The following is a 24,525-nucleotide window of genomic DNA, read 5'->3' on the forward strand; positions in this document are numbered from 1 at the left end:
TATGGCTTCACTAAGCGTAGAAAAGTCAACTATTCAATTAATATTATAACATAGGTAAATCAATTAAACAATTAAAACACTAATGCATTATATGTTATTTCACCAAGCGTTGACGATACACTGTTGCTATGAAAAAGTGATGGGAACTTTGTACTTGTATTTATTGCAAAAAGAACAAATATTGAAAGGGACGCCTTGATTCTACGAACTGTTGGGCATATTAAAGCGTTGGTGCCATGCCAAGAATTCTTCGTAATATCATGTAAGTTTTTCACTCTAATATTATGTTTTCCATTCCCTTAGTAACACCACACGAGGTTTGTGAGCGTATTTGTCTATGTCCCATCTGAATATATTTGTCGCGTCGGTATTGACACTCCTACAATATACGATAGACTTTTGTCTATGAATGGCAGAAATGTAATAACCAATAGTTTCACGAGAACCCTTTTTGAAGCCCGTTTCTGGTCTATAGCAAACTACATTGGTATGCCAGTAACACGTTAATGTCTGGTGTCAGAGATAGCGATGATATATGGTGAATAAATCTGCTAAATATTATTCAATATTTGCCTCAACAGTTGTCCGATGGACGGAGAATATATGCGAAACGGATTTACATATGCAGCAGAACTGTGATGGAATATATTGGATTCTTACGTATTGCACTCCGGTCTATCCAATATTGATATGAGAGGAATCGTTTCCTGACTCAGATCGAATGTGTGAAATGAACCTTACAAATAAAAGCCTTTACCGTTGCTTGGAAATAATAGTGCATAACAATGAATCGAATGTTGATGCTTGGTAAGCACAATATTAAATATTATATTCGTTGTATTCAAAAGTTTAGGACCGCTTTCCTACTAAGAACTCGTGTTTGATAAAAATGTTTTAACTTGTAACACTAAACTTGTAAACTAAGTAGATGCAATAATCGCTATGCGCTTTAATAGATATTGTCAAACGTCGGGGTCGCATCGGAAACATTTATGGCGTGCACTCCAACGACATCCTTGTGTATGTAGTGATTTATATTTATCTATGTTCTGAATGTAATGGCTGATACACGAATTTATTATATACCTGTTTAATGCTTTTTACAAAATACAGGTTGTATCAATCGTTGAAATTAAAAATCCCGTATTACGCTACTCGCTGTTTCCAACTCCGTATTACCATACTAGCCGGACTTTTTTGACCCATTTAATGACGTCACAATACGCGCACTGAAAATAGAAATATTTTATATTACGAAATATATTACGTAGTACAGCGTGTGAAGTCATTTTGTGGAATTTAAGGACATGTCGGACGTGTTTTTTTTTAACAGTAAACTTTTTGTTAAATAAATAGAACTAATTCAAAACGTATTTTGGAGTGTATGTTTATCATGCATAAATGTATATTTCGATAGGAATACAATAAAATAGTGTGGTTTAAACTAAGTTTCGATAAAGCAGGGCAACAGATAAGGTTCGTTTTATCGTTTTACGATTTGTATTTGACAGAAAACGAATTGAAATTAAAAATCAATCGTACAGAAAACGATTATGAAAATGGAAAACGAATTGATATTGATTCTTCGTCGTTTTATTTGTTCCGTTTTCCGCCGTACCGCGTTTAATTATAATAAGTGTATTGTTACCTTAAGTGAGGCCGAAATATTTTCAGTTAGTTCATATAAACACCGTTTTGGGCCGGTGTCAATGTAAAAAGTTACTTCCGCCGAAATAAGTTTGGGGAAAAGGTTCTCTGTTAAACGCGGTCGGGTAAGGAAACTTTCATAAACGGCGTGCGCGCCCATTATTTTACAATTCGTTACGAGACCCAAATCGTCGGGAAAAGACATTGTGAAGAGTATACTATCACATTTAATAGCGCAGGTGACATATTCTGAAATATTCGGCTCAAAACACTGCTGCGATGCCGTGTCTCAAAAACTAACAACATCGTGATTTCCACTGGCTTGTCGTCGATTGAGAGGGTTTGGAAATGTGAGTATGATCTGAGACTGCAAGACAGGAGTGTTGTTACTGTTTTAAACAAAATGACTCCATCATCCATTTGTCAATATACAATTAGTACTAATATTAAGAAACAACCATTGTCTGTGTGAATATATTATGACTTAATTTCAGTAAGAAATGCTGAGAATTATCAATATCCAAAAATAAAGCGCTAATCTGATCCAGATATATATAAACGTTTTGATCAAATTGTAAAAAACTAATTGACAAATAGTTTTGAGGGGAAAAACTAATTGTTACAAAAAGCTTGCAGTGAAAACTAATTGACCCAAAATATTATCTGTTGCCCTGAATAAAGACATGGACGATAGAAGTGGAAGTGCATATCGTTTCAACGTTTTTGTTATAAACATCGGAATCAAATTTAAAGTTGTCAACTTAATTGTTATAAACATTGGATTAAAGATGGCATTAAGGTAAGCGTGTCGGACCTGTGTTTTCCCGGTTCGAATGTTTACACGTTAATTTACATCAACTGTATTCATACGCGTCTTAAATAAACTATGGCGTACCGTTTTAGCCATTGTTTTGTCACTTTTGTTAAAGTAGAAAATACAATTGTTAACTGTTTCGTTAGTTGCTGTATATAATAAAAGGAATATTACGCTAGTCAATTGTTCCAAGAGTTTGTATCACTCTCGTGGCTTGTGCTATTTCGCATCACAATCGAGGCTCCGCCTCTCGTGTGATACGTCATCACACAAGCCACTCGAGTGATACAAACTCTTGGAACAATGGACTAGCGTCATATTCCCTATTTATTTTACGGTAATGTGAATACTTTAAATGTTAAAACTTATTTTTTTTATTGATATCCAACCTTTGGCGTTTCGTCTAAGCATACGGAAATACAGAGCAATTGATTGTGCATTGTAAGACAAGCTACAGATTTTCAAACAATCAAGAAAATTAGACAAGAGTTTATGATAACAAACACGGTATCTTTTGACGGTATATGATTTTCGTCTATACAATATATAATATATATATATATATATATATATATATATATATATATATATATATATATATATATATATATATATATATATATATATATATATATATATATATAACTTCTAATCGCTTTTTCAGCTTATCAATGACATACGATTAATATTTTATTTGATGAGCGACAAACCTTTAATAAATATTGATCTCTGGGGTACGTCCCATTTCTTGTTGTCATTGTACAAATCCAATGACTAAATTCTAGCTAAGAAAACAAACGAATAGAACAAGTGTAACTGTCCAACGACACGCTACAAAACAAAGGATTTAGTATTTATTGATATGAAGAATACATGTATTTGATATTGTCGTCGTACAGCAATGGACATTTATTATATAAACTATTGAAAACAGCACATCCTTGACAGGTTCATTTAAAAAAAGAATAATCCCATTATTCCCATATAACAATACGATAATAATACAAAAATTATGATAGCGGTATAAATCATTGAAAAAAGCACGTCTTTTGACACATGCAGGATGTTTGCTAATAAAATATTAAACACAACTTAAATTCTGTTGTCATTCATTCATTTATTCATTCATTCATTCTATCATTCATTCTATCATTCATTTATGTATTCATTCATTAATTCGTTGATTAAATTTTGATACATTATGCAATTGTTTAAATATATTTTGAAATATCACTTCACGCACATTAAAATTCATGTGTCTGTAGGCTCTAATGTAAGCTAGACCATTTTTAATAATTTGTAGATCTTTAATGCATGTATTGAGCAGTTTGTTTTTGTTGTTAAAAAGCATAATAAAACATAATATAAACAAATTATATAACATATTTCATTAAATACTGTTATAAAATGAAGTATCAATGAAACAAATTATACAACACAAATTATTATTCAACGACAAACGCCAAACAGTTTAACTACGCAATTTATTATTTTAAAGGTTTGACATAATAATGTCAAGGCTGGGATCAATTGTATTCTACAGGTTCCCCCGAGAACGGCGGGAAATTTAAGTACATAATGTCTATCCCCCGTGACAAGCGGGAAGTGTGTTCGTGGAAACTATGCCTATACATCACTTCTATTCGTTATCATAAAATGGTGTTTTCAAGGCCAGAGTAAAAACCAGAGATAAAACTTCACTGAATGTAAAATAACTCTGGAAAACTGTACCCGAAAACAACCAATATTAACAAACGTTTACTGATCAAAGTCTAGCAAATTCGCTAACACTGGTACAGTCAATAACGCAGGAACCTGTCGTCGGGGGCCGAACTAAGTAGATCATTGGACAGACTGACGGTGTGCAGTACGCTGTAATAAGTAAAAGCCATGACGATGTGGGTTTCTAATGGAGCTCGTAATTCTCGACAACACTGGAATATAACAAAAATCTGGCAAGCATCGTGTTACAATAAAAATTAAGTGGGAGAGATGGTGGTAAATGTAAACTTGTAAACCATAGCGCGACCTACCCTGTGATGCGAGGAGCTAGTAAAAGAACGACAATTTGCATGGGCAGTGGTTTTATACTTAGTGGACGAGTCTATGTGTTAGAGTTGACTGGGTAGGATGGGTTATAAAATTGGGGTTCGGGTTTCGGCGATCCCTTAGGAAAATAGCGTTTGTGTTGAATAAGACAGTTTATTCTTGAGCGAATAAACATTATTATACATGTTTTATAGGCAACATATACTATTTCGTCCTATTAAAAACAACCAAACAGTTTAAAAAGTACAACACATACTTACACGTCATGGGCATATAATTGCTTACGTTGAAACTTCTATTTGAGTTCGACAGATAACTTAAATACGTAGTCTACTAAATAATGTAAATTTAATTTTAGGTCTGAAAGAACACGATTAAAAGTGTTTCATGGTATTAAAATTTGCGATGAAATGCAAGTATGACAAACATTATATTCATTTTTTGTACCCCGTTAATAGTTAAACATTATGATTACCTAATCCGCTAAAAGCTTACCAACTTTGTTAACGATTTATATTCTTCATCCTCATTCTTTTTTACGCAAACCCGTTTCAATAATTGAAATTCTATTTAGTTTTATCCTTTTTGGTTTGTCTTCGCAAGCATTTCAATTTTCTCAGTATTGTTCTATATTTTGTCCTTCTTTGTTTAGAGGTTAAATTTCTTGGAGTTATTAATTAGCGCGCTTCGGACAAATTTATATTGTGCAGTTGATAAATTAAATCGTTTGTTTCTGTCAGTTGATTCTTTTCTTAGAAAACAAAAGGAATGCACACTTTTTTAACTTGCTTATCGTGTCGAAGTATAAGGAACTAAACCAACAATATATAATATATCTTCGTGTAACGTAATTATGCAACTACGTGTTATTTGAGCAAACAGTGTAATGCCGTTCTCGTTCAATAACTTTTTCCTATATTTTTTTTATTAATGTATTCTTTTAGGATGAATAAAAAATCTCACGTTTTTCGAAATTTATTAATAAATTATGATAATTAGTGGTAATTAAGTATGATAAGTTTGATATTTATGTTTCCATTAAATTTTACGAATGTCATGATACAAGGCATAAACAATAGTATTTAGCACGTGCATGTAACCAATTAAATTCTTTATAAATAAACAGTCATATTATTTTTTCTGTTTAATTCACATTTTGGCAGTACGCCTTTATCACAACATAGAACACAATATGTGCATGTTTAAATACTATACACACGTACAAATTTATTGCATCTGAAATAGAGGTATACACAAATTCATTTGTTCATGCACATATCTAATATATCACCTAAGTAAGGCATTATGTAAAACAGATATTGATTCGTAGCAAAGAAGAACTGGACCGACAATGCATTGTAATGAACAATACCATATCAGAAAACGCTTCATTTAAGTTCGCAAAAACCTTCTCCATGCAGGCTTTTGTGTTCATTATGCATTATATAAATTCAATAACAAGGCGTGAAATACGAAATGCTAGTGTGATTAGCAACCACAGGTCACTTAGCTCCAATTAATCTTACTTCATGATTAACATTTTCATTAAGAAGGCATCAGTGTTTGTGTTGGCATGTAGTTGATAATTCATGTCTGCTTTATTTGAATTTGTGTTTGTTTATGTAAAACCATATTTAATGTATTGAAGTTTTACATTGCTATTCTTTTCTTATTCAGACCAAAACTTATTCATAAACACGGTTTCAATACTAACTCGGCAAGATGGCGAAACTGCATAGGTTTGTGAAACTCAATGACCGTTTCGACTCCCAAGTGTTCACGTTTGCGTTGCCTGGCAAGGTTACCACGGATATAACTTCGGACACGTTTTCCAAGGACATTATCTACGGCTACCATAAATGGACCGTCTCCTTCATTAAGATAGACTTACACTTGGGATGCTTTCTGAAATTGTTATCGACGTGCCTCGGAATGAAGTGTCAAATAGATTTCTCATTCACTTTGCTCAATCGCGAACATTTCACGAGAAACGAAACGTTCATAGAAAAATGCTGCGTATTCACCACGGAATCGAACCAACACGGCAGAAAGACATTTGTTGGCCTAAATGACTTAGTTGAGAGAGATTTTGCCCAAGTTACTGGCGATTACCTCATAGAGCTTGAGATGCGCAAAGTGAATTGCGTATTTGAGAGCTACATTCGACTTCCCCGTGAGATACAGTCACGTAACGCCTACGAGACCAAACTGGAGTCGGCGTATTTCTCTTTCGGCCTGTTCGACTGGAGCATCTCGCTAATTCCCAGCGAGGGAAACATGCAGCGGGACGAGAACATCACGCTGCAGTTACACAGGCACACCAGCTTCGTCCACATTTGCAATGTCAGGTAAATTTAAACATAAATTTTATCATGAGCTTGTTTTCACCTTCCGGATCATTTCAAGTAAAAACAGAAAAGATGTAATGTTTTGTGAAAATGAGCAAATTTGCAAGCTAGCACGCAACACCAACGATCATCAACAGTCAGCCGCTTTGCGAAAACTATAACGTACACGTTAAGATACATATTTTATATTTATAAGCGTGTAGAAGTTAGAACAAAAATGTTCTCGTAAAGCAGTAAAGCAGTTTACCATTTATAATACAGTGCCAGTCTGTATGTAGGCAGATATACGGTAATACGCCATTGTCGTTTTCTTTCTTCCGTTCAATAATGGTTTGTTCCCACAAGATTTAGACCTTGTACTTAAACGATGAGTCTGTAAGATACAATAATAACGTAATATACGATTCTTTACGGCTATAAGACAAAATAATCAACATAGAAATTACAAAGGCATTTTGTAAATCAGAATTTGACACTAATATCCGGCGAAGTGTCCGACAATTAGCAAGATGTGGTTTGAACATCACGTTCATTTGAAGGCAGACAGCAGCGATCGTTTAACGATCAACGTCTCTGAATTAAATACTGTAATTTTCGTCTAACTGGCTTTTTAGTAGACTTGTCATTGTCATTATCAGCTATCATTATAATAAGATTCGTTTATGTTTCATTTATGATTCTTGTACGATTATGTTATCAGATTTTGCAACAACCTTGTATTGTTTGATGGCATGTATACTGTGTTGATTCTTTAAACATGTCTGGCAAATCAGTAGCTTTACTTAACTATAAATATACGCATTGTCGGTGCATGATTTTATTGTGTTCGTATTGTTGCTTCGTAATTAAACACTCAATCGCACTTCTGACGCTTTACTTAACGGTCGTTTTCATATTATTTTACCAATTCACAACGGATTTCGTCTTAATTTAAGATATAAAAGGCAAGGTCGTGTCTTATAACGATGTGTATAGCTCGACAGTATTTACCAGTCACTTACAAACTCTGTTATTATACATTTCTCTAATGGATCGTTTAATGTGTTTGCATTCGGTTTCGTTTGTACACGTCTTGCGTGAATTATAAGAGACTACAACAGTTTACTAGGCGAGGAAGGTTTCAATCTATTAAAATCGCTACCAGTATGGAAAATCATTTATTCTTATAGAAATGTAAGTGCCTTGTCAACATTGGCCACCAATTTTATTGAAATATATTTCGATCGAATGCATTTTGATTGCAGAGCAAACGTACATTATGTATGATGTAATAAGTGCGTTATTCATGAACTGAGTGTGCGATACGAGCCTTTTTTTAACAAGTGGCTGCTTTAGCAATCGATCGGCATGCAATCTTCTAATTGCATACCAAAGCTTTCTATATAACAACGAAAACACATGTGTTTTATCGAATTGCTGTAAGGAACAAAAAGGAGAATAGAATCTCGATACTTTATCGATACATACATCCATTTGCAAGTGCAGCACAATAGATACACACTCTATAATGGTCCAGAAGTATCACTACGCATAAATGCTTCAAATGCGGCTTTGTATACAATGATCATAAACAGCGAAATTTAAAATTTAAAGTTGATACCATGTGTCGCTTTTGAGATATAAGAATTATAAAAAAGAATTGCGTTACAAGCGATGGAAAGGTTTAAAAACACATCATACAACAGATTAAAATTGTGTATGTCACGAAAAAGTTAGCAAGTAGTTAACTGAGTGTATAGTCTTTAAAAGGCATTACATCGAGAGCAATAATTAAAGCCAACGAATAATATCATTTCATCAATTCTTTTTTTCGATCAATATGATTAATTTCTTAATGTTAATCAATGGTTTCTCAATAAAGTACATTTTTTTTTATCCAATGTGCTTTTTTTTCGACCTCGTTCAGTGTACCAGACTTCGTGTCGGTTCCGATTGGATGTGAAAAAAGTAAACGCACAACGAAAAATCGAAAAATAATTTCGAGCTCTATATATGTATTATTATTTGTTTGTATTTATGGTTTAATTTTCTATATTAAATTTGCAGATACTACATCAGTCTTGGCGAGAACGGCGAATTCCATTCAGAAGAGCTGGATCAGATGGTGGACATAGCAGGCAATGGCGAGCTCTACATCATTCGAGGGTCACTGCAGAAGCTGGCCAAAGGAAGATCGTCACTGAAGGTCAAGGTCATCATGGTCTCTATGGTGTCAGCTAGCGAGGTCACTCTTAACGTAGAAAGTAAAAGCAAGAATCGGGCCCATTTTTACGACAAGGATAAACAGGCATGGTAGGTTATTTTATTGCCCAGTTAAAAGTAGATAAATTACGCAAATGTATCACTAAATGGTCAGTGTGTTCCATTATGGAGTTGTGTTATTCTTATAGTATATATTATTCATGTTTGTTTCACTTACAGATTGCCGATTACAATCTAAACGCATGTTATAGGAATTGGCGCTGTTTGTTTTGCATCTAATACTGGACATTAGCATGTTTTGGTGATATACAATTTGTAGAAAACTATTGATTTCCCAAAAAAATATAATTTTGTTAATTAAGAAATACGAAAATTCCGCTCGTTTTTTCACCGTTGCACATATGTCCAAAGGGAACTTGATTCAGCCTATTTGGACTTTTAAACGGCAAAGGTGCCATTCGCGTTTAAAAACCAATCTTTCCCTATGTAAATAGTGTTTATGGCAAAGTACCGTCCATTAGTTTATCATTTTTTAACGGAAATATTCAACCTTGCACGCTTACTTCAAAATACACATTTTTAAACGGAGAATAAATGGTTGTTAAATTTAAGTGTTTGTAAACAAATAATTAAAGATTTATTCGCTTATTTTCAGAGCATTTACAATATTGAAGATATCAATATATTATCATAAAATAAATCGACGTATACTGTGTACCTTATGTATCACAGAAATAACTTATTTTATTTTGTCGATAAATACTTGTGATAGACAACATCTTAATTTTTTTACATAAACAATATCAGCGGTCTTATATTGGAAACGGACGATTTCTTGGTATTTATGACTACTTGTTTTCAGGCTAGTGGAGGCGGACACGACTGGACCGAATCTTGCGTTTCGACTTTATTACACTGACATCACGCATGTTCCTCGGAAGAACAGTCGCTTCGTTTGCTGGAACATGCTTGTGTTAACGAGGTTAAGTAAAAATGAAGTGACCAGTCATGATTTCTTTCCTCAATAACCTGTGATAAAACGGATGTTTAACACTTTTCAGATTTTTTGTGTATATAGTTGTACACAAATGAACACTATTGTTTTGCAAAAGTGTATAATATACATACCGTCCATACAATACATTCGTTTATGCTTTTTCTATGGAAAAGTTACTTGATAAGTAAAACCAAGGAACAAAATCAAGAAGCTGAGAAAGAGTAATTTACAACAAAGCATTTAATACAGACTCTTGAATTGCCATGAAAATTGATTTCATTGATGAAGGAGCTGCAGGTAGAATTGTAGACCTCGCACATCTATAGCGCTCATAAGTTAAACGATGACCCTTTTATATTAAATATTCAAGTTTGCATGTTATAGAAAATCTTGAACATTCATACCATTTAATTCAAAGGAGGGTAGTAGTGCGCGTATCGTTAAAGGAGCACGTGTTTAAATAGCATAGCAAATTAAAACTGAAACTATTTTATTGATTATTGTGTTAACATTTTCATGACAAGATTAATCCACACTGTTTCAGATACATTCCAGAACATAAGGTTCAGACTAATTACGGGCCGTTCAGCAGATATTACGTACAGCAGGACCTCGATGAAGGTCACATGATCACGACTACAATTCCAGTAGCCGATGTGAGTTCTTAGGCCTTCCAACCGCAATTATTAGTCCATTTATATTAGTTCAACAAATCAAAATTAAAACGAATTAAATAAAGAAATCCACGAATATGAAATTTCATAAGTAGTATATAATATGTTAAGTTGATATGAAGCTAGAGATTTTGTATCGTTTTTAATCTTGGAGAAATGTCAAATAATGTTTATATGTTTAAGGGATTCAGTAAAAGATTAAGTTTGCCTTTTGAGCCATCACTCTTCTTTAAACCGCAACTGCTTTACATTGACAATTCCAAGGCAGGACTGTAACTAGTGCTTTTTATGTATCACCTTTATCTTAAAAGTCCAAATGTCAATAAACCTTAATACACTTTGTAATACGTTTCGTTGGTATTGTTATTGCACTGGATGTGACATGTGTGCATACAGCTGCTTGCTTGCAGCTGACCGACGCAAGCTGTCTGTACACCGAGCCAGAGGATCCCCACCTTACGTTGCACATCGAGTGGGTGGAATCACACATGCTGGCCAGACCCACGTACCACGCCCATGACGACATCGATAAGCTTCAGAAACATCAGATGAGGTAAGAGTAAAATATATATTGTGACACACCACTAGAGATAAATATTCGAATAATATATAGGTAACATTATTTTAAGCAATTTATCTAACCAAAAACTTCATATTTATTTAAATATGCAATAAATTTTGTTTGTAAACTCCCATCAAATACAAATAATTTCATATTGAAGACTGAACAAATTGCCACACATGCGTGTCCATGGAACTTATTTAACAAATATTGTTAAGTAAGGTTGCATGCTCTTGTTTAATGAACCATCTTTGATGCAATATATTTAAATAGGTACATTCAATGTTCAATGGGAACACAATTTGCTTATGAAAATATACAGTGCTTTTGGATTGTATTTTTATACACAATTTGCTTATGAAAATATACAGTGCTTTTGGGTTGTATTTTTATACATCTTATTTTCTTTTTAACGAGAAAGTTTTTTCACCGATACAAAACCATTATCTAAATGATTCTTATTCTGGGCGAAATAACAATTAGCGGAGTCATTAGTCAAATCAACTTTGTATTGTATCGTACTAAATACATGGTATTAGACGTAACGGAATATTAGTTTGCCAGAATTTGACTAATTGACTGCCTGAGTGCACCATTATAAAAAGCTTTTCATTATATGCGATTACTGGTCGGGAATATAATTCTACCCCAAGTTAAAAGAAGACTATATATGTATGACAAAGCACTTAAGATTTCACGCAAAATACACCGTTATCGAAAAACAAAATTGTTGTTTTTGTATGAGGAGTTGGGGGATACATACCATAAATTTACCTTGTCTACTTACATATAAGAGAAGTCCAAAATTCCAAAATACCGTAACAAACCGGAAGCGGTCATAAATGCATCGACTTGAGCTCATTAAGTCGGGAGGCGGAAAACTACAACGGGCGAGGCATGGTCAGGGGTGATAACCCCAAAAAAGGGTTAGGGTAAGGGTTAGGGTTAGGGGTCGGGTTAGGGTTAGGGTTGGGTTTAGGCTAACCCAAACCCTAACCCGACCCCTAACACTAACCCTAACCCTAACCCTAACCCTCTAACCCCCCCCCCCCTTGCGCAATACCATACCATGCCTCGCCCGTTGTAGTTTTCCGCCTCCCCTTTAAGTCACTGTTGATTTCGAACATACGCTGTCAAGATTTTGCCGTAAAACTTAAAAGTGCAATAACATCCTAATTATGTGTACATACTGTAGTTAGCCCATTGTCTAATTAACAAATGACAATATGTAATGCTTGTTGCGAAAATTATTAAAGAAAAATCATTTATTAATATACCTTCGACTTCATATTTTATTTGCTCATGGCAAGAATACGTTGAAAGCCTAAGGCTTATTGAAACACTCTCGAGTCCTTTTTCTGGGTAGAATCAGTACGTTGTGGCTTAAGAGGTGGTCTTGAGCACGTTTCCAGAATCACACAGGTAAATAAGGAAAACTAACGCCATTTTTTAAAAATGTGTTATTAGTTAACCGAAGCTTAAAAATCCCAAATGTTCATACCTACTATAAATTAAACACTTCGTTGTCTCGATATAACTTGCAAGGAATTTAGAGCAAAGACCGACACATAAACGCTTTTTTCAGTATCAAAATTGATAGTTCTTTCGGAAGGCAGTTCTTCAGAGTTATTTATATTGGTTTTGACGCTATGATTTTTTTAATAGACGCGAGATGCTCGCTCTGCAGTCTGAAAACCTGGTCCTGGAAAAGCAGCTTCACAGCTACCAGCAGTCCCTGGCCAAGTCCATGGAAAAAGACGGCACTCTGAGCCGGCCGGCAAACATGCCCGTCATACTGGGCAGCGTCACCACTAGCGAGTCCAGCTTGGATGATCGGTCGACATCGTTGCAACAAAAGAATAGACCACAAGAAAAATATGACAAAGTGACAAGTAAACAGATATCTTCTCCTCAGGCTTATACAAAAGCAAATATAATCAACAAATCCGTTGACAGGTTTGTTACTCCTGCAACCGAAAAAGACACTTTGCCCACAAATAAAAACAGATTGCCAGTGATTGACAGTGGTAAGGTGGATAAGTACGATTTCCCAGCCAGACGACTTGAGTCTTTAGATACAGCAGGCTCTGGTTTTTCAGAAAGCCATTTGCAGATTATTCCTAAAAATAGTGATGACATTATGGTAGAAGATGTAAAAAGGACGACGTACACTGCGATAGAAATGTACGGGTCGCCCATGGATCGACAGGGTACGTCTGCAAGTAAGTACAAAACGCCGATACCTCTTAGCCCAGCGCGATTCGATGAAAGACCGAGTTCAAACAAGAACAGGCGGAATTCCGGAACGACCAAGTACGATTTGGGCGAACACACGATTGGGATAAATAGAGAGAGTTACGTTGAACCTAAAGATAGATCTGAGACCAGCAATACCAATGAAGAGCGGTACAGAGAACCAGACAGTCCGCGACAGGTGCCGCGGGAGCGAAAGGGATCCCGTGGCAGCAGCAGACTGTCCGACATGGGTCGTGAGGAGAGAAAGAAAGAGTCACGAGATAAGGGATATGATAAAGAAAGTTCAGTTGACAGAATGGCATATAGGTATAGATGAAACTGAATTAGATAAAAATGATCACTGAAAGATGAATATGAATGCAATATAGGTAAACGTCGGTTTCATATCCGATTTGTTTTCAAAAAGAAACACGTCGATCAAATTTCAACAGTGTTTCTCTGTTGAATTCATTTTTAAGAATTACAATATTTACGAACAAGTATATTCATTTAAATTATATGTAACATTGAATGGTACGTTTAAGTCGAAGATTCTCTTTATCATGTTTGTGAAACATTTCTATTTCTATGCAAATATGATTTAAAATTGCTGTGTATGAAATAATTCAAACTTATTGCTTTTTCTGGTAATTCACCGTTCCTACATATAATTAGACGACAAGCAGATGTTTGTGTGTATTGCTGTATACACATGTGTTTGTCTTAAAAGCATCGCATCTGTCGATACCTCTAAAATACTGTGCTAGTATGTCATGGTATTATATCGATAATAAATATCTTAGGTGGATGGATATATATTATTTTTGTGATAAAATACATTTTCGCAAATATTGAATTGCCGACATAATTTAGTACGGTCGTTATACTGTACTAAATACAGTCGGTTTTGACGACATACTAGAATCAGAAAAGATGGTCGACAGGTAATATTTATACTGTTATGTCAGTTTTTAACAAGAATTGCAAATAGGAGACACGTTTTGCATTATGCGAACCACTGTAACACGGGTTTGATCACTAAGAGAGATAACACCAACGGACGAAAGCAGGTATAAACATACCTGACACACTCAGAAAATTGGTCGAATAAGCCATCAACCACAAAACATGCCCAATGCTTTGGCATTACAGGTGCTTTGCTCGTAAATAAATTTCACGCTCTGAACTACATATTCTACAGTAAACTCCATTTTGCTCACATTCTTTCAGATGAAAGGCTGAAAGATCATCTTGCTGCGACTTATTGTAGTAACGTTCGTTTCTTTTTGTTTAAAAAATGAAGATGTGTACATACTCTTAAGACAAAACTTTGTTGCGCATATATCCTAATAGACTTTCTTCCAGACGGACGAATCTTTACTAACTTCGTAATTAAATTTGGGAGTGAACATAAAAAGAAATTGAAATCATTCACATAAATTATAATTATATTGAAAAACATAATATATATTTTAAAAAGGTCATCAAACCCGGGCAGGACTCTATAGTAGCCCGACAATTGAAAATGATCTTAGGACTAAAATCCTGTGACCATTTTCGAGTGACCGGGGTTATATATGCCTACTGCCCTGGATCCGCCATTTAAAAATACAATGTTCGTACAATTTTTGTTGTAGATGCAATATTTCATTTGAAAATATAAGAAAATTTCCATCGGTGATTTTAATGCGTTTATTCTTAACTTACATTTAAAAAGATAGCCCTAAGTGTACTGTTGTTCTTCTGGAAAGGTCGTCAACTGATTTAAAATAAGTCATAACTGCGTAACTTTTCAAGCTGTTATTTAAGCAAGATTTCGTTACGATAAATCTTTAAAGTGAACATACGGCATCATTTATTAAATGTGCAAATAAGAATATGCATTATCACATCTACAATTGAAAAATTGAAGTGTAATATTTTGTACTTAATTATATATTATTGAGTAAAGTTTGCCTTTAATATAGTTTTAAAAGGAAACAATAAAACATGATTAATGATAATGATAATAATTAAATGCTCTAAACGCAATAAGTTAACATAGGTTTGGTTTCATTTACATTTGCAAATTAAATCAGTGAGCATATTGGTATTGATGTGTTCATTTGTGCTTCCAAAATAAGTTATTGATTGAAATAATTCCGTGAATAGCTATCTTATTAAACACTCGAATGGCATGGGATGAATTCACCATCTATTTCTGGTAGAGGTTTTATTTTCATATTTCTGTGTCATGCCTCACGAGGATTGAGAATTATTTATAACTTGCCATGATATACTTTTCAGACATTGGGAATACAATACGATATAGAGTAATACGTTCGCATTTGTGAAAGACACTTGTATTACAAGTATTTCACCCATTGCGAAAATACTGTGTGCCTAAAATGTTTAATTGTCTTGTGCTATAGTCATCGTGGGAATATTGAGCTAGTGTAATATCTTAGTACATATACTTGCTTCGTCAAATAATTGGTTTTATCATGGCATTCCTATCCTTTATATATATATCATTCTAGCATCTTTCAAACAGTACATGTGGTTGCTTAGCATAAACAAATCAATTTACACCATCCATCGACACAGCAATTGCGATGCGTTGTGTTAAAAAGCTATACCATTGAATTAAAGAAATAAAAAACAATTCAATTTCTGAGTAAATATGTGTTTATGTCGGAAAATGTGTTTGCTCGCGTAGCATAACTTTCATAGAATTCTTTGATCTAGGATTCTATGCCATGCAATGTGTTTGAATGAATGATATAGGTGAAACAGCGTTTGGTTATTTTAATTTAAGCAATTACAAATTGCAAGCTGGATTTAATGGTTTGTGGTCAAGTGTACACGTTTATCATAGAAAAAGTTTGATGGTTTTTGCAATGTCCTGCAATTTGTTCAATTGACTCTTTCCGCTTCTTTGTATTTGTTGGAAATATTGCTGAATATACTCTTGACCTCTGAGTAAAATTCATTTATAAAATCAAATAAGTTCATATACATGTATTATCATTAAACAATTTGACCGTAATTACATCTTGTTGGGTTTACTTTACGTACATATAAGTTTAATATGCGTTTTATCTGCCCCTTACTTTTAATTCACAGCCACGATAATATATTTAACTATATTTGGTATTACATATTACGGGTTTGAATTCAGTGTACAGGCTTTCTAAAGGTATCTTTTCTAATGTTTAGCCATGTACACATTGGTAAGGCACTCCGTTGCGAAAATGAAACTACATATGCATATATTTATATATAACAATGTGTATTTGACACATGCTATATGAGAAATGAGAAATTATAACACTTGTTGCGACCGCATTTCTGGTCCATCAATAAATACATTGGCTCGTCAATGAGAGGTTAAACTCGTCTGTTGCCAAACACAGTAGATTGTACTTTTATTCTTTTAAACTATATTAACAGGACATCTAAGTGAACAAACAAGTCCGCATGAATTCCATAAAAACTCATATCTTAAGCAATTTCTGATCATAGTTTGGGATCAGATAGCATGATAATGTTTCTAAAATTATTTCTCCCATTTACAGATAAAAGATGATTGCAGGAGAGTTAATTCTGAAACGACAAAACTATATCATTATACAATATCAACATTTTACAAACAGAATTCTCTTTTGGGTTGAATCTGCGAAGGGAAAACTGAATATTGAAATATAAAATCAGATACTGAAGAATTCATTACATGGAACAAAATCGTAAATATGAGAAACAGTGCATTGAATCAAGGCGTCCATCGCTTCTAATAATCCAGAACATAAGGTTAAGTAATACAACCATGATATTTCGGTTCTAGGATGAAATAATTCCAAATTTAATAAGAAAACCTTGTTTCGAAATTAAGGCCTACGTGTCTAACCAAGACTCAACATATAGCTACGTTAGGTTTTTAGTTGAATAAGGTTTATTTCAACTTGTTTATGAGTAAATATAGTTTTAATCCAAAAGAAATCCGCATTACAATTTATATAAAAGAATTATACATGTAGTTATTAATCATGAAATTAATAATACGGCGTCCAAAAGTGTAAAGGAATAAATATAGAAGAGAAAGGGAATTAGAAAGACGAACTATACAATAATATGAAACCTTATCAGCGGTCGATATTTTAACAATTATTGTAGTGTATTCATGATTTAAATGGTACTAATCTATGTTGTACGGTCATTAATTAATAAGGTCATTCATTCTTTCTTTCTTTGATTCTATAATCAGCTTTAACGAATTGTGTAAACATGTTTTAGAATACTCTATCACCAATATTTAAATTCGTGCTTTTTAAATACTTTGTATACTTCATGTATTCAGCATACTTCTGTTTGGTGCATAAAATAGCAGAATGTACATCATAAGACTTATATCAACAAAGGATGTATATGAGCCGCGTTATAATATTTTTTTATTTCTGATAAAATATTGTCATACAATGCTTTATTATATACCTGTTTAACGCTTTTAACAAAATACAGGTTGTATCAATCGTTGAAATAAAAAATCCCGTATTACGCTACTCGCTGTTTCCAATTCCGTATTACCATACTAGCCGGACTACTTCGACCCATTTAATGACGTCACATTACACGCACCGAAAATAAAAATATTTAATATTACGAAATATATTACGTAGTACATCGTGTGACGTCATTTCTGTGACAAAACACAATCGTTTTATCTAAACTCTGTAACGACATGTCGGACGTAGTGATTTTAACAGTAAACTATGTGTTAAAAACGTATTTTGGAGTGTGTGATTATCATGCATAAATGTATATTTCGATAGGAATACAATAAAATAATGTAGTTTAATATAAGTTTCGATAGACATGGAAGATAGAAGTGGAAGTGCATATCGTTTAAACGCTTTTGTTATAAACATCGGATTAAATTTGTCAACTTAATTGTTATAAAAATTGGATTAACGATGGCATTAAGGTTAGCGTGTCGGAAACCTGTGTTTTCCCGGTTCGAATGTTTACACGTTTATTTACATAAACTGTATTCATACGCGTCCTAAATAAACTATGGCGTACCGTTTTAGTCATTGTTTTGTCAGTTTTGTTAAAGTAAATAATACATTTGTTTACTGTTTTCGTTAGTTGTGTATAATAAAAGGAATATTACACTAGTCAATTGTTCCAAGAGTTTGTATCACTCTCGTGGCTTGTGATATTTCGCATCACACTCGAGGCTCCGCCTCTCGTCATCACACAATATAAAGAAGTGAAACTCCAGCTGCTGGAGCAGTATTGAATTTTCATTAAAAACAATTAGTTGGCCCTTTATTTAAGGCAAGTGACCGATTGCCCAAACAGTACAAAACAGCACAATACAGCACAATACAGCACAATACAAACCAACATAAACACAAAATATAAATAAAGCTGGGGTCACCGCCTTGGAACGGTCAATGCAAAGCATTGGGGGTTTAAACCTGGTTATAGAGCGCTCAACCTCACACTTGGCCCAGCAATATTCATAATACATTTAAGTGTAAATAAAATTTAACGTCATAGCATTGTAACTCAAATTAAACAATAATTAAAGGGAATTAAAACGCATTCAATTTAATTACTATTTAATTACTCAATTGCATTGAAGATACAAGAGTAACAGAGTTACAACTTTTTGACGAACGATCAAATAAAACTATTAACAATTGTCAACTACATTCCTTCTTTATAGAAAAAGATTTGAGAATATAGTGTCATTGAGTTAATATCTCAGACAATCATCGCGCAAATACAGGAAGAAGCAGCAATAATGGGTGTAAAAATTCCATATTACATAGCCACTCGAGTGATACAAACTCTTGGGACAATTGACTAGCGTAATACATTCTTTTTCACGAAAAACCTGTTTTGTCGAATTAAAAACAACAAAACTTTACACAGCACATAACTTTAATACACGTAGGATATATATAACAGCATCATAAAAATTTAACTTGCATTTGTGTTCGATTGATTGTTTAAAATTCCGTAGTCAGCTTTGTTATGTGGACTTTAGTTTTAGTTCCGAAAACATACGATTTAAAGTGTCTTATTTAATTAAATTTTGCGATGAAATGCGCGTGTCGCGAACCATATACTCTTTCTCTACAATTTTGTTTACATAGTTATCAAGATGAAAGCCATAGTCCGCTAATCCACGTTTCATAACTGACACGTTTTAACAAAACACACATGAATATCGCATTGTTCGATCATTTTGCACCCAGCAATGTGTATCTTATTAAGACACAATAAACTATTTTTAGTATTTGTATTGTTTATTGAGGAAAAAACGAATTATTCATTAAATAAACAGTCTAAGGAAAAGGTTATTTTGGCATTTCCTTACATTTCTTACATTTCCTAAAATGACGTTCGAAAGTTCCCATGACTCTTTTTGCAAAGCATGCTTGACTAACAGCTTGTGGTACAACTTATTTCGAATTGTACAGAAGACTTAATGTTTGTATTGAATATCATAAACAAACTAATTATTTATTAAATAAACATCGAAAATAACTATTTTGTTTTTAATTTTTTAACATTTCCGAAACAAAATGCATATTCTTAACAAAAAATAAATTATTTAAAGGTCCGTTATTGTTAACTCCATGTCGGTATTATCTATAACTTTAAGCAGGCCATAAACACAATAATGTCCAAAATAAAGGGAAATAGTGATCGACTTACAATGAGCTCTTCTAGATACTTCTAAAACTAACTAGTTTCCAAAATAGAATGTTTAATAACTTTAGTTACATGCGTTTGGTCTTAGCATATATATTTTCATTTGCACACTTCTTTCCGATCGTTACTCCTAATTTGTCAAAAAGCTGCGTGTCTACTAGTGATTTATTATGCTAGCTTAATCAGATCTTTCATGAGCAGTTGATGAAATCGTTTTCCCCCTCAGTTCTTCTTTTTGTTAATAGAATGGCAAAATGAATCTACAATTGTTAAATGGGATAGGCTTGTCCAAGAATAAGGTGCTTAACACACAATACACACTCTTATATTGTTCGTTGATTTGATTAAACTGGTATCTGCCGTTTTTGTTCAATTAACATGTTTCTTGAACTTTTTGGAAATACATACTTAAAGAATATATAATCATTTCGCTTCAATCGGAGTTTATTAATAAATAGTATCAATTAAGTCTGATTATTTCTTTTCTTATTTACGTGACGGCATTACTCCTAAAAAATGAAGAACAAATATAGCTGTTGTTTTTTGTATTATAGTATACACACGTACACTTTTATTACATCTTGTTCGATGTATTTACGTTTTCAAACCGTACAAATTATCATGTTCATATTTACATTAAAACCTCAGTAACGCAAGCTGTGAAATATATACTTGTTTTTAGCAAAGTTGTACTGGACTGACAGTACTGCTGTGTGAAGAAACTTACTGTAATCACTCTTAAGTGACAAGTAGGTCGCAAATATCTATCTCCAAGAAAGATTTTAAGTAAACTGTTAATTGTGTGTTACATGAATTCACCGATACGGGCATGAAACACGAAAAGTAAATGTTATTATCAGTCCCGGATTAACCATTAGGCAACTGTCTATGAGTCCCGCGACATTTAGGGGCCCCATGAGACCGTGACAAAAACATGTTTTACTTACTTTCTAAGCGCAATCTAGTGACTAGATATATTTACTATGTTATGTATGGCAAGCATTGACACGGGTAGGCTAATTTAAACCAGTGAAATTTACTGGGCACCTTCATTCTTGTAAGTTCTAGGCCTACTAGGAGTCTGGGGCATGGGCCCTAGACATGTCATTGCCTATGGAACTCCACGGTGCTTAATCCGGCACTGCTTATTATTAATAGCGCTATACTTAGGTACATTGTTCTTAATTGATAATAGATATGTTCATAGGGTAGGCTTTGGTGTATGTTTTGGCATGCAGTTTACAATACATGTTAAATTTTAAAATACGTATGTAAATGTATCTCAATATTAATACAGTGAAGTCCATCATTTTGCAGAACACAATTAAATCTTTAATAAAGATTTACAAACCTATCCGACCAGAATAGGTTTATGTTTTCAATGACCCTTATACAGCTCACAAATGTTACTGTTCGCATTGCAATTCAATGTCGCCATGGATAATACTACGGGCACGTGGTCCAAAGACTCCGGTGTATACAAAGTGACAGTCTCTTTCATTAAGAACGATTTACCTTTGGGATGCTTTCAGAAATGGCAGCCAGTGTGCGGTGTAATGAAATGTCAAATTGATTTCTCATCCACTTTGCTTAATCGAGAAACGACACGTTTGTAGATACATTTCGCGTGTTGAGCACAGAATTGATTCAACACGGCACACATACATGTGTTGGTCTAAATGACATATTGGAGAAAGATTTCTAATTTCCGATAAGTAACTAGTGATTACCTCATTTAGCTCGAGACGCGCAACGTGAATGGCTTTCCCTCGAGATGAAGTCTTGTTACGCAGTCTATACGAAACCATAGTCGGCGTATTTCTCTTTCGGTCATTTCGACTCAATGCATCTGCCATATTCCCAGCCAGGTGAAGACGGTGAGAAGAAGGTCGATGGGGGCCTAGGCGTGGAGACTTTGATGGCTCATACCCAGGGTGCCAGTAAGCTTATAGGAATCGCGTTCTAATAAAACTGGGCTTTTATATCACTTTATACAGCAGCTGGCTGGAAAATCATATAAGTATGCTTCAAAAGAGTACTATAATTGCCGTTTTCTTTTTTTATAATTTTTAAAAACTCATGTACAATGAGCATCGCCTTGGAACACTGGGCTATAATGCATGAGTACCAGGAGGGGAACATCTTTATACAGTTACACAGGCATACCAACTTTGACCTTTTATGCACTGTTCGGTACATTTAAAAGACTTGTTTCCTGAACTAATTTTCATATTCCGTTTCATGTAAATATGGTGCGTTTTGAGCATTTTGAAGAGTTGCTCATTTTCTAAACAGCATCCAAACCTAACGGTTGCCAATCATCTGCCGCTTTGCAAGTACAAGAAAATATAAGTAATGATACTTATCATTAATATTCAATATGAAAAACAGTTAAGAAAAATGTCCGTTTTATTAAAGCAGTTTAGCTTTTATATGACATTAATTGTCGTTCTGTATATTTTCTGATTTGACAAAAACAACAGCATTGTCTTGTCTTTCTCTTTGTTCGTTTTATAATGGCATGTTCCAAGACATTTACGAACTTGAGTATAATATTGATGAAACTCTAAAATGCAGTCATAATTAATAAACGCTTCTTAGTTGGTTTTTTGTAACTGCGGTTGACAATAATATTGGACCAATGCAACATACAATAAGCAATATGTGATCTGCACAGCTCGTTCATTTGAAGACACACAACAACCAGCGCTTGAAGATAAACGTCTCTGACTTCAATACTGTAATTATCATCTGACTGGGACTCTCTTGATTTTTCATTGTTGTTATTAGAAATAAGTTTGAGGAGTTTCATGCGTGCTTCATTTGTTATTGCTGGACGATTGTACTATCGCCCTTTTTAAGTTACTGTATTGTTTGACGACAATAATTAATTGCGGATCTTTCATAAATGTCTATCAAATCAGCAGCGGTTACGTAACTAAAAATACGCGTATTGTCAGTTCATGATTCTTCTCCGTGTGTAGTATTGCTTCGTAGTATACATTCAATCAAACTTCTGACGCAACACTTTCATTCGATATCACAAATTATAACTCGTCACAAAATTATCTAATACTATTCAAATCTGATGATTGTGATTTTATAGCAAACGTAACTTATGTTTAATGTGATACTTGTGTAATACTTATACTGCATCTGCGGTACGAGCTGGCAATCAAGCACATGGTTGCCTGAATGATCGATCCGCCTGCGATCTATTAATTGCACGCCCAGGCTTTTTATATCGATGATATTGGCATACATATATGTTAACGTGCAGCACGATAAAACCACGCCAAGACGTGGTTACTGAAGTGTAAACAATGGTCTCGAAGAACAACATGTATTTTTAAGCCGATGTCATGTTTAGTGTTTTGGGGATTTAGAATTGTATAAAGTGCCGCGTTACAAGTGCTATTAAATGATATTACATACGCCCATCATCCTTCAGATGGATTGATTGTTGAGGAAAAAAAAAACTTGTACTTAGCTTATCGTTAAGTCTTTCAAAATGCATGACATCTAGAGCAATAAGAAAAACAAAGCATTATTAGCATATCTGCAGTGTCTTTTCAACAATTTGATAAAGTTCTTACTTTTATTACATTGCTGCACGAGACAGCACGCATGTGTTTATCCTTGTAGTTGTTTCCAGTTTACCACACTTCGTGTCTGTTACAATTGAACGGTGTATACGGTGTTTAAGCACAGCAAAATATTGAAAACAATTGCGCTCTGTGTAGATGCATTTATATTTGTTTGTATTAAAGGCAATACTTAATTTATAAATTAATATATACTTATAACATACGTAGATTTAACATCAGCTTAGTCGAAAACGGAGGCAACTACTCAGAAGAGCTCGATCAGATGGTGAACATTCCATGTTATGATGAGCTCTTTATTGTTTCCTCTACACATTGAAGATAACTATCTATACTTATGCAAGGAGACACAACGAAGTTTGTTTTGCACATCTGCATTTTAAGTGATCTAAATCGTTAAGAGTAGTTCTGATTTCAGTCGTGTCATTTACTTTCTTTGCCGTTCATGCTTACAAAGTTGTATTCTTAAAGTTGTGGAAAACATATTGACTCATATATACATTATTCTCATATGATGTAAGAGTTTTTCAACCATTCCACGCATAATGTTTTCTACTTGTATAAGTTGAGCTAAAAGCTCGAACGGTATTGTCTTCATCAGCTAACTTTCGGGAAATGCTGACAAAATATTTTCAGAATTAATACAAGATCGAAGAGAAACTAAATGCTTGCACCGAAATCTTGATA

At 33.9% G+C, this 24,525-nt stretch overlaps 1 protein-coding gene across 1 annotated transcript; it reads left to right on the plus strand.

Moving 5' to 3' along the window:
* Positions 1-6,232: 6,232 nt before the first annotated feature.
* LOC127844135 (uncharacterized) lies at positions 6,233-14,199 on the plus strand. Its single transcript, XM_052374152.1, has 6 exons — positions 6,233-6,858; positions 8,905-9,150; positions 9,923-10,042; positions 10,602-10,713; positions 11,142-11,284; positions 12,959-14,199. The coding sequence occupies exons 1-6, from the start codon at positions 6,233-6,235 to the stop codon at positions 13,863-13,865; spliced, it is 2,154 nt and encodes a 717-aa protein (XP_052230112.1). The 3' UTR covers positions 13,866-14,199.
* The last annotated feature ends 10,326 nt before the right edge of the window (positions 14,200-24,525 follow it).

The sequence above is a fragment of the Dreissena polymorpha genome, chromosome 9 (genome assembly GCF_020536995.1).
Source record: "Dreissena polymorpha isolate Duluth1 chromosome 9, UMN_Dpol_1.0, whole genome shotgun sequence".
Classification (NCBI taxonomy): Eukaryota; Metazoa; Mollusca; class Bivalvia; order Myida; family Dreissenidae; genus Dreissena; species Dreissena polymorpha.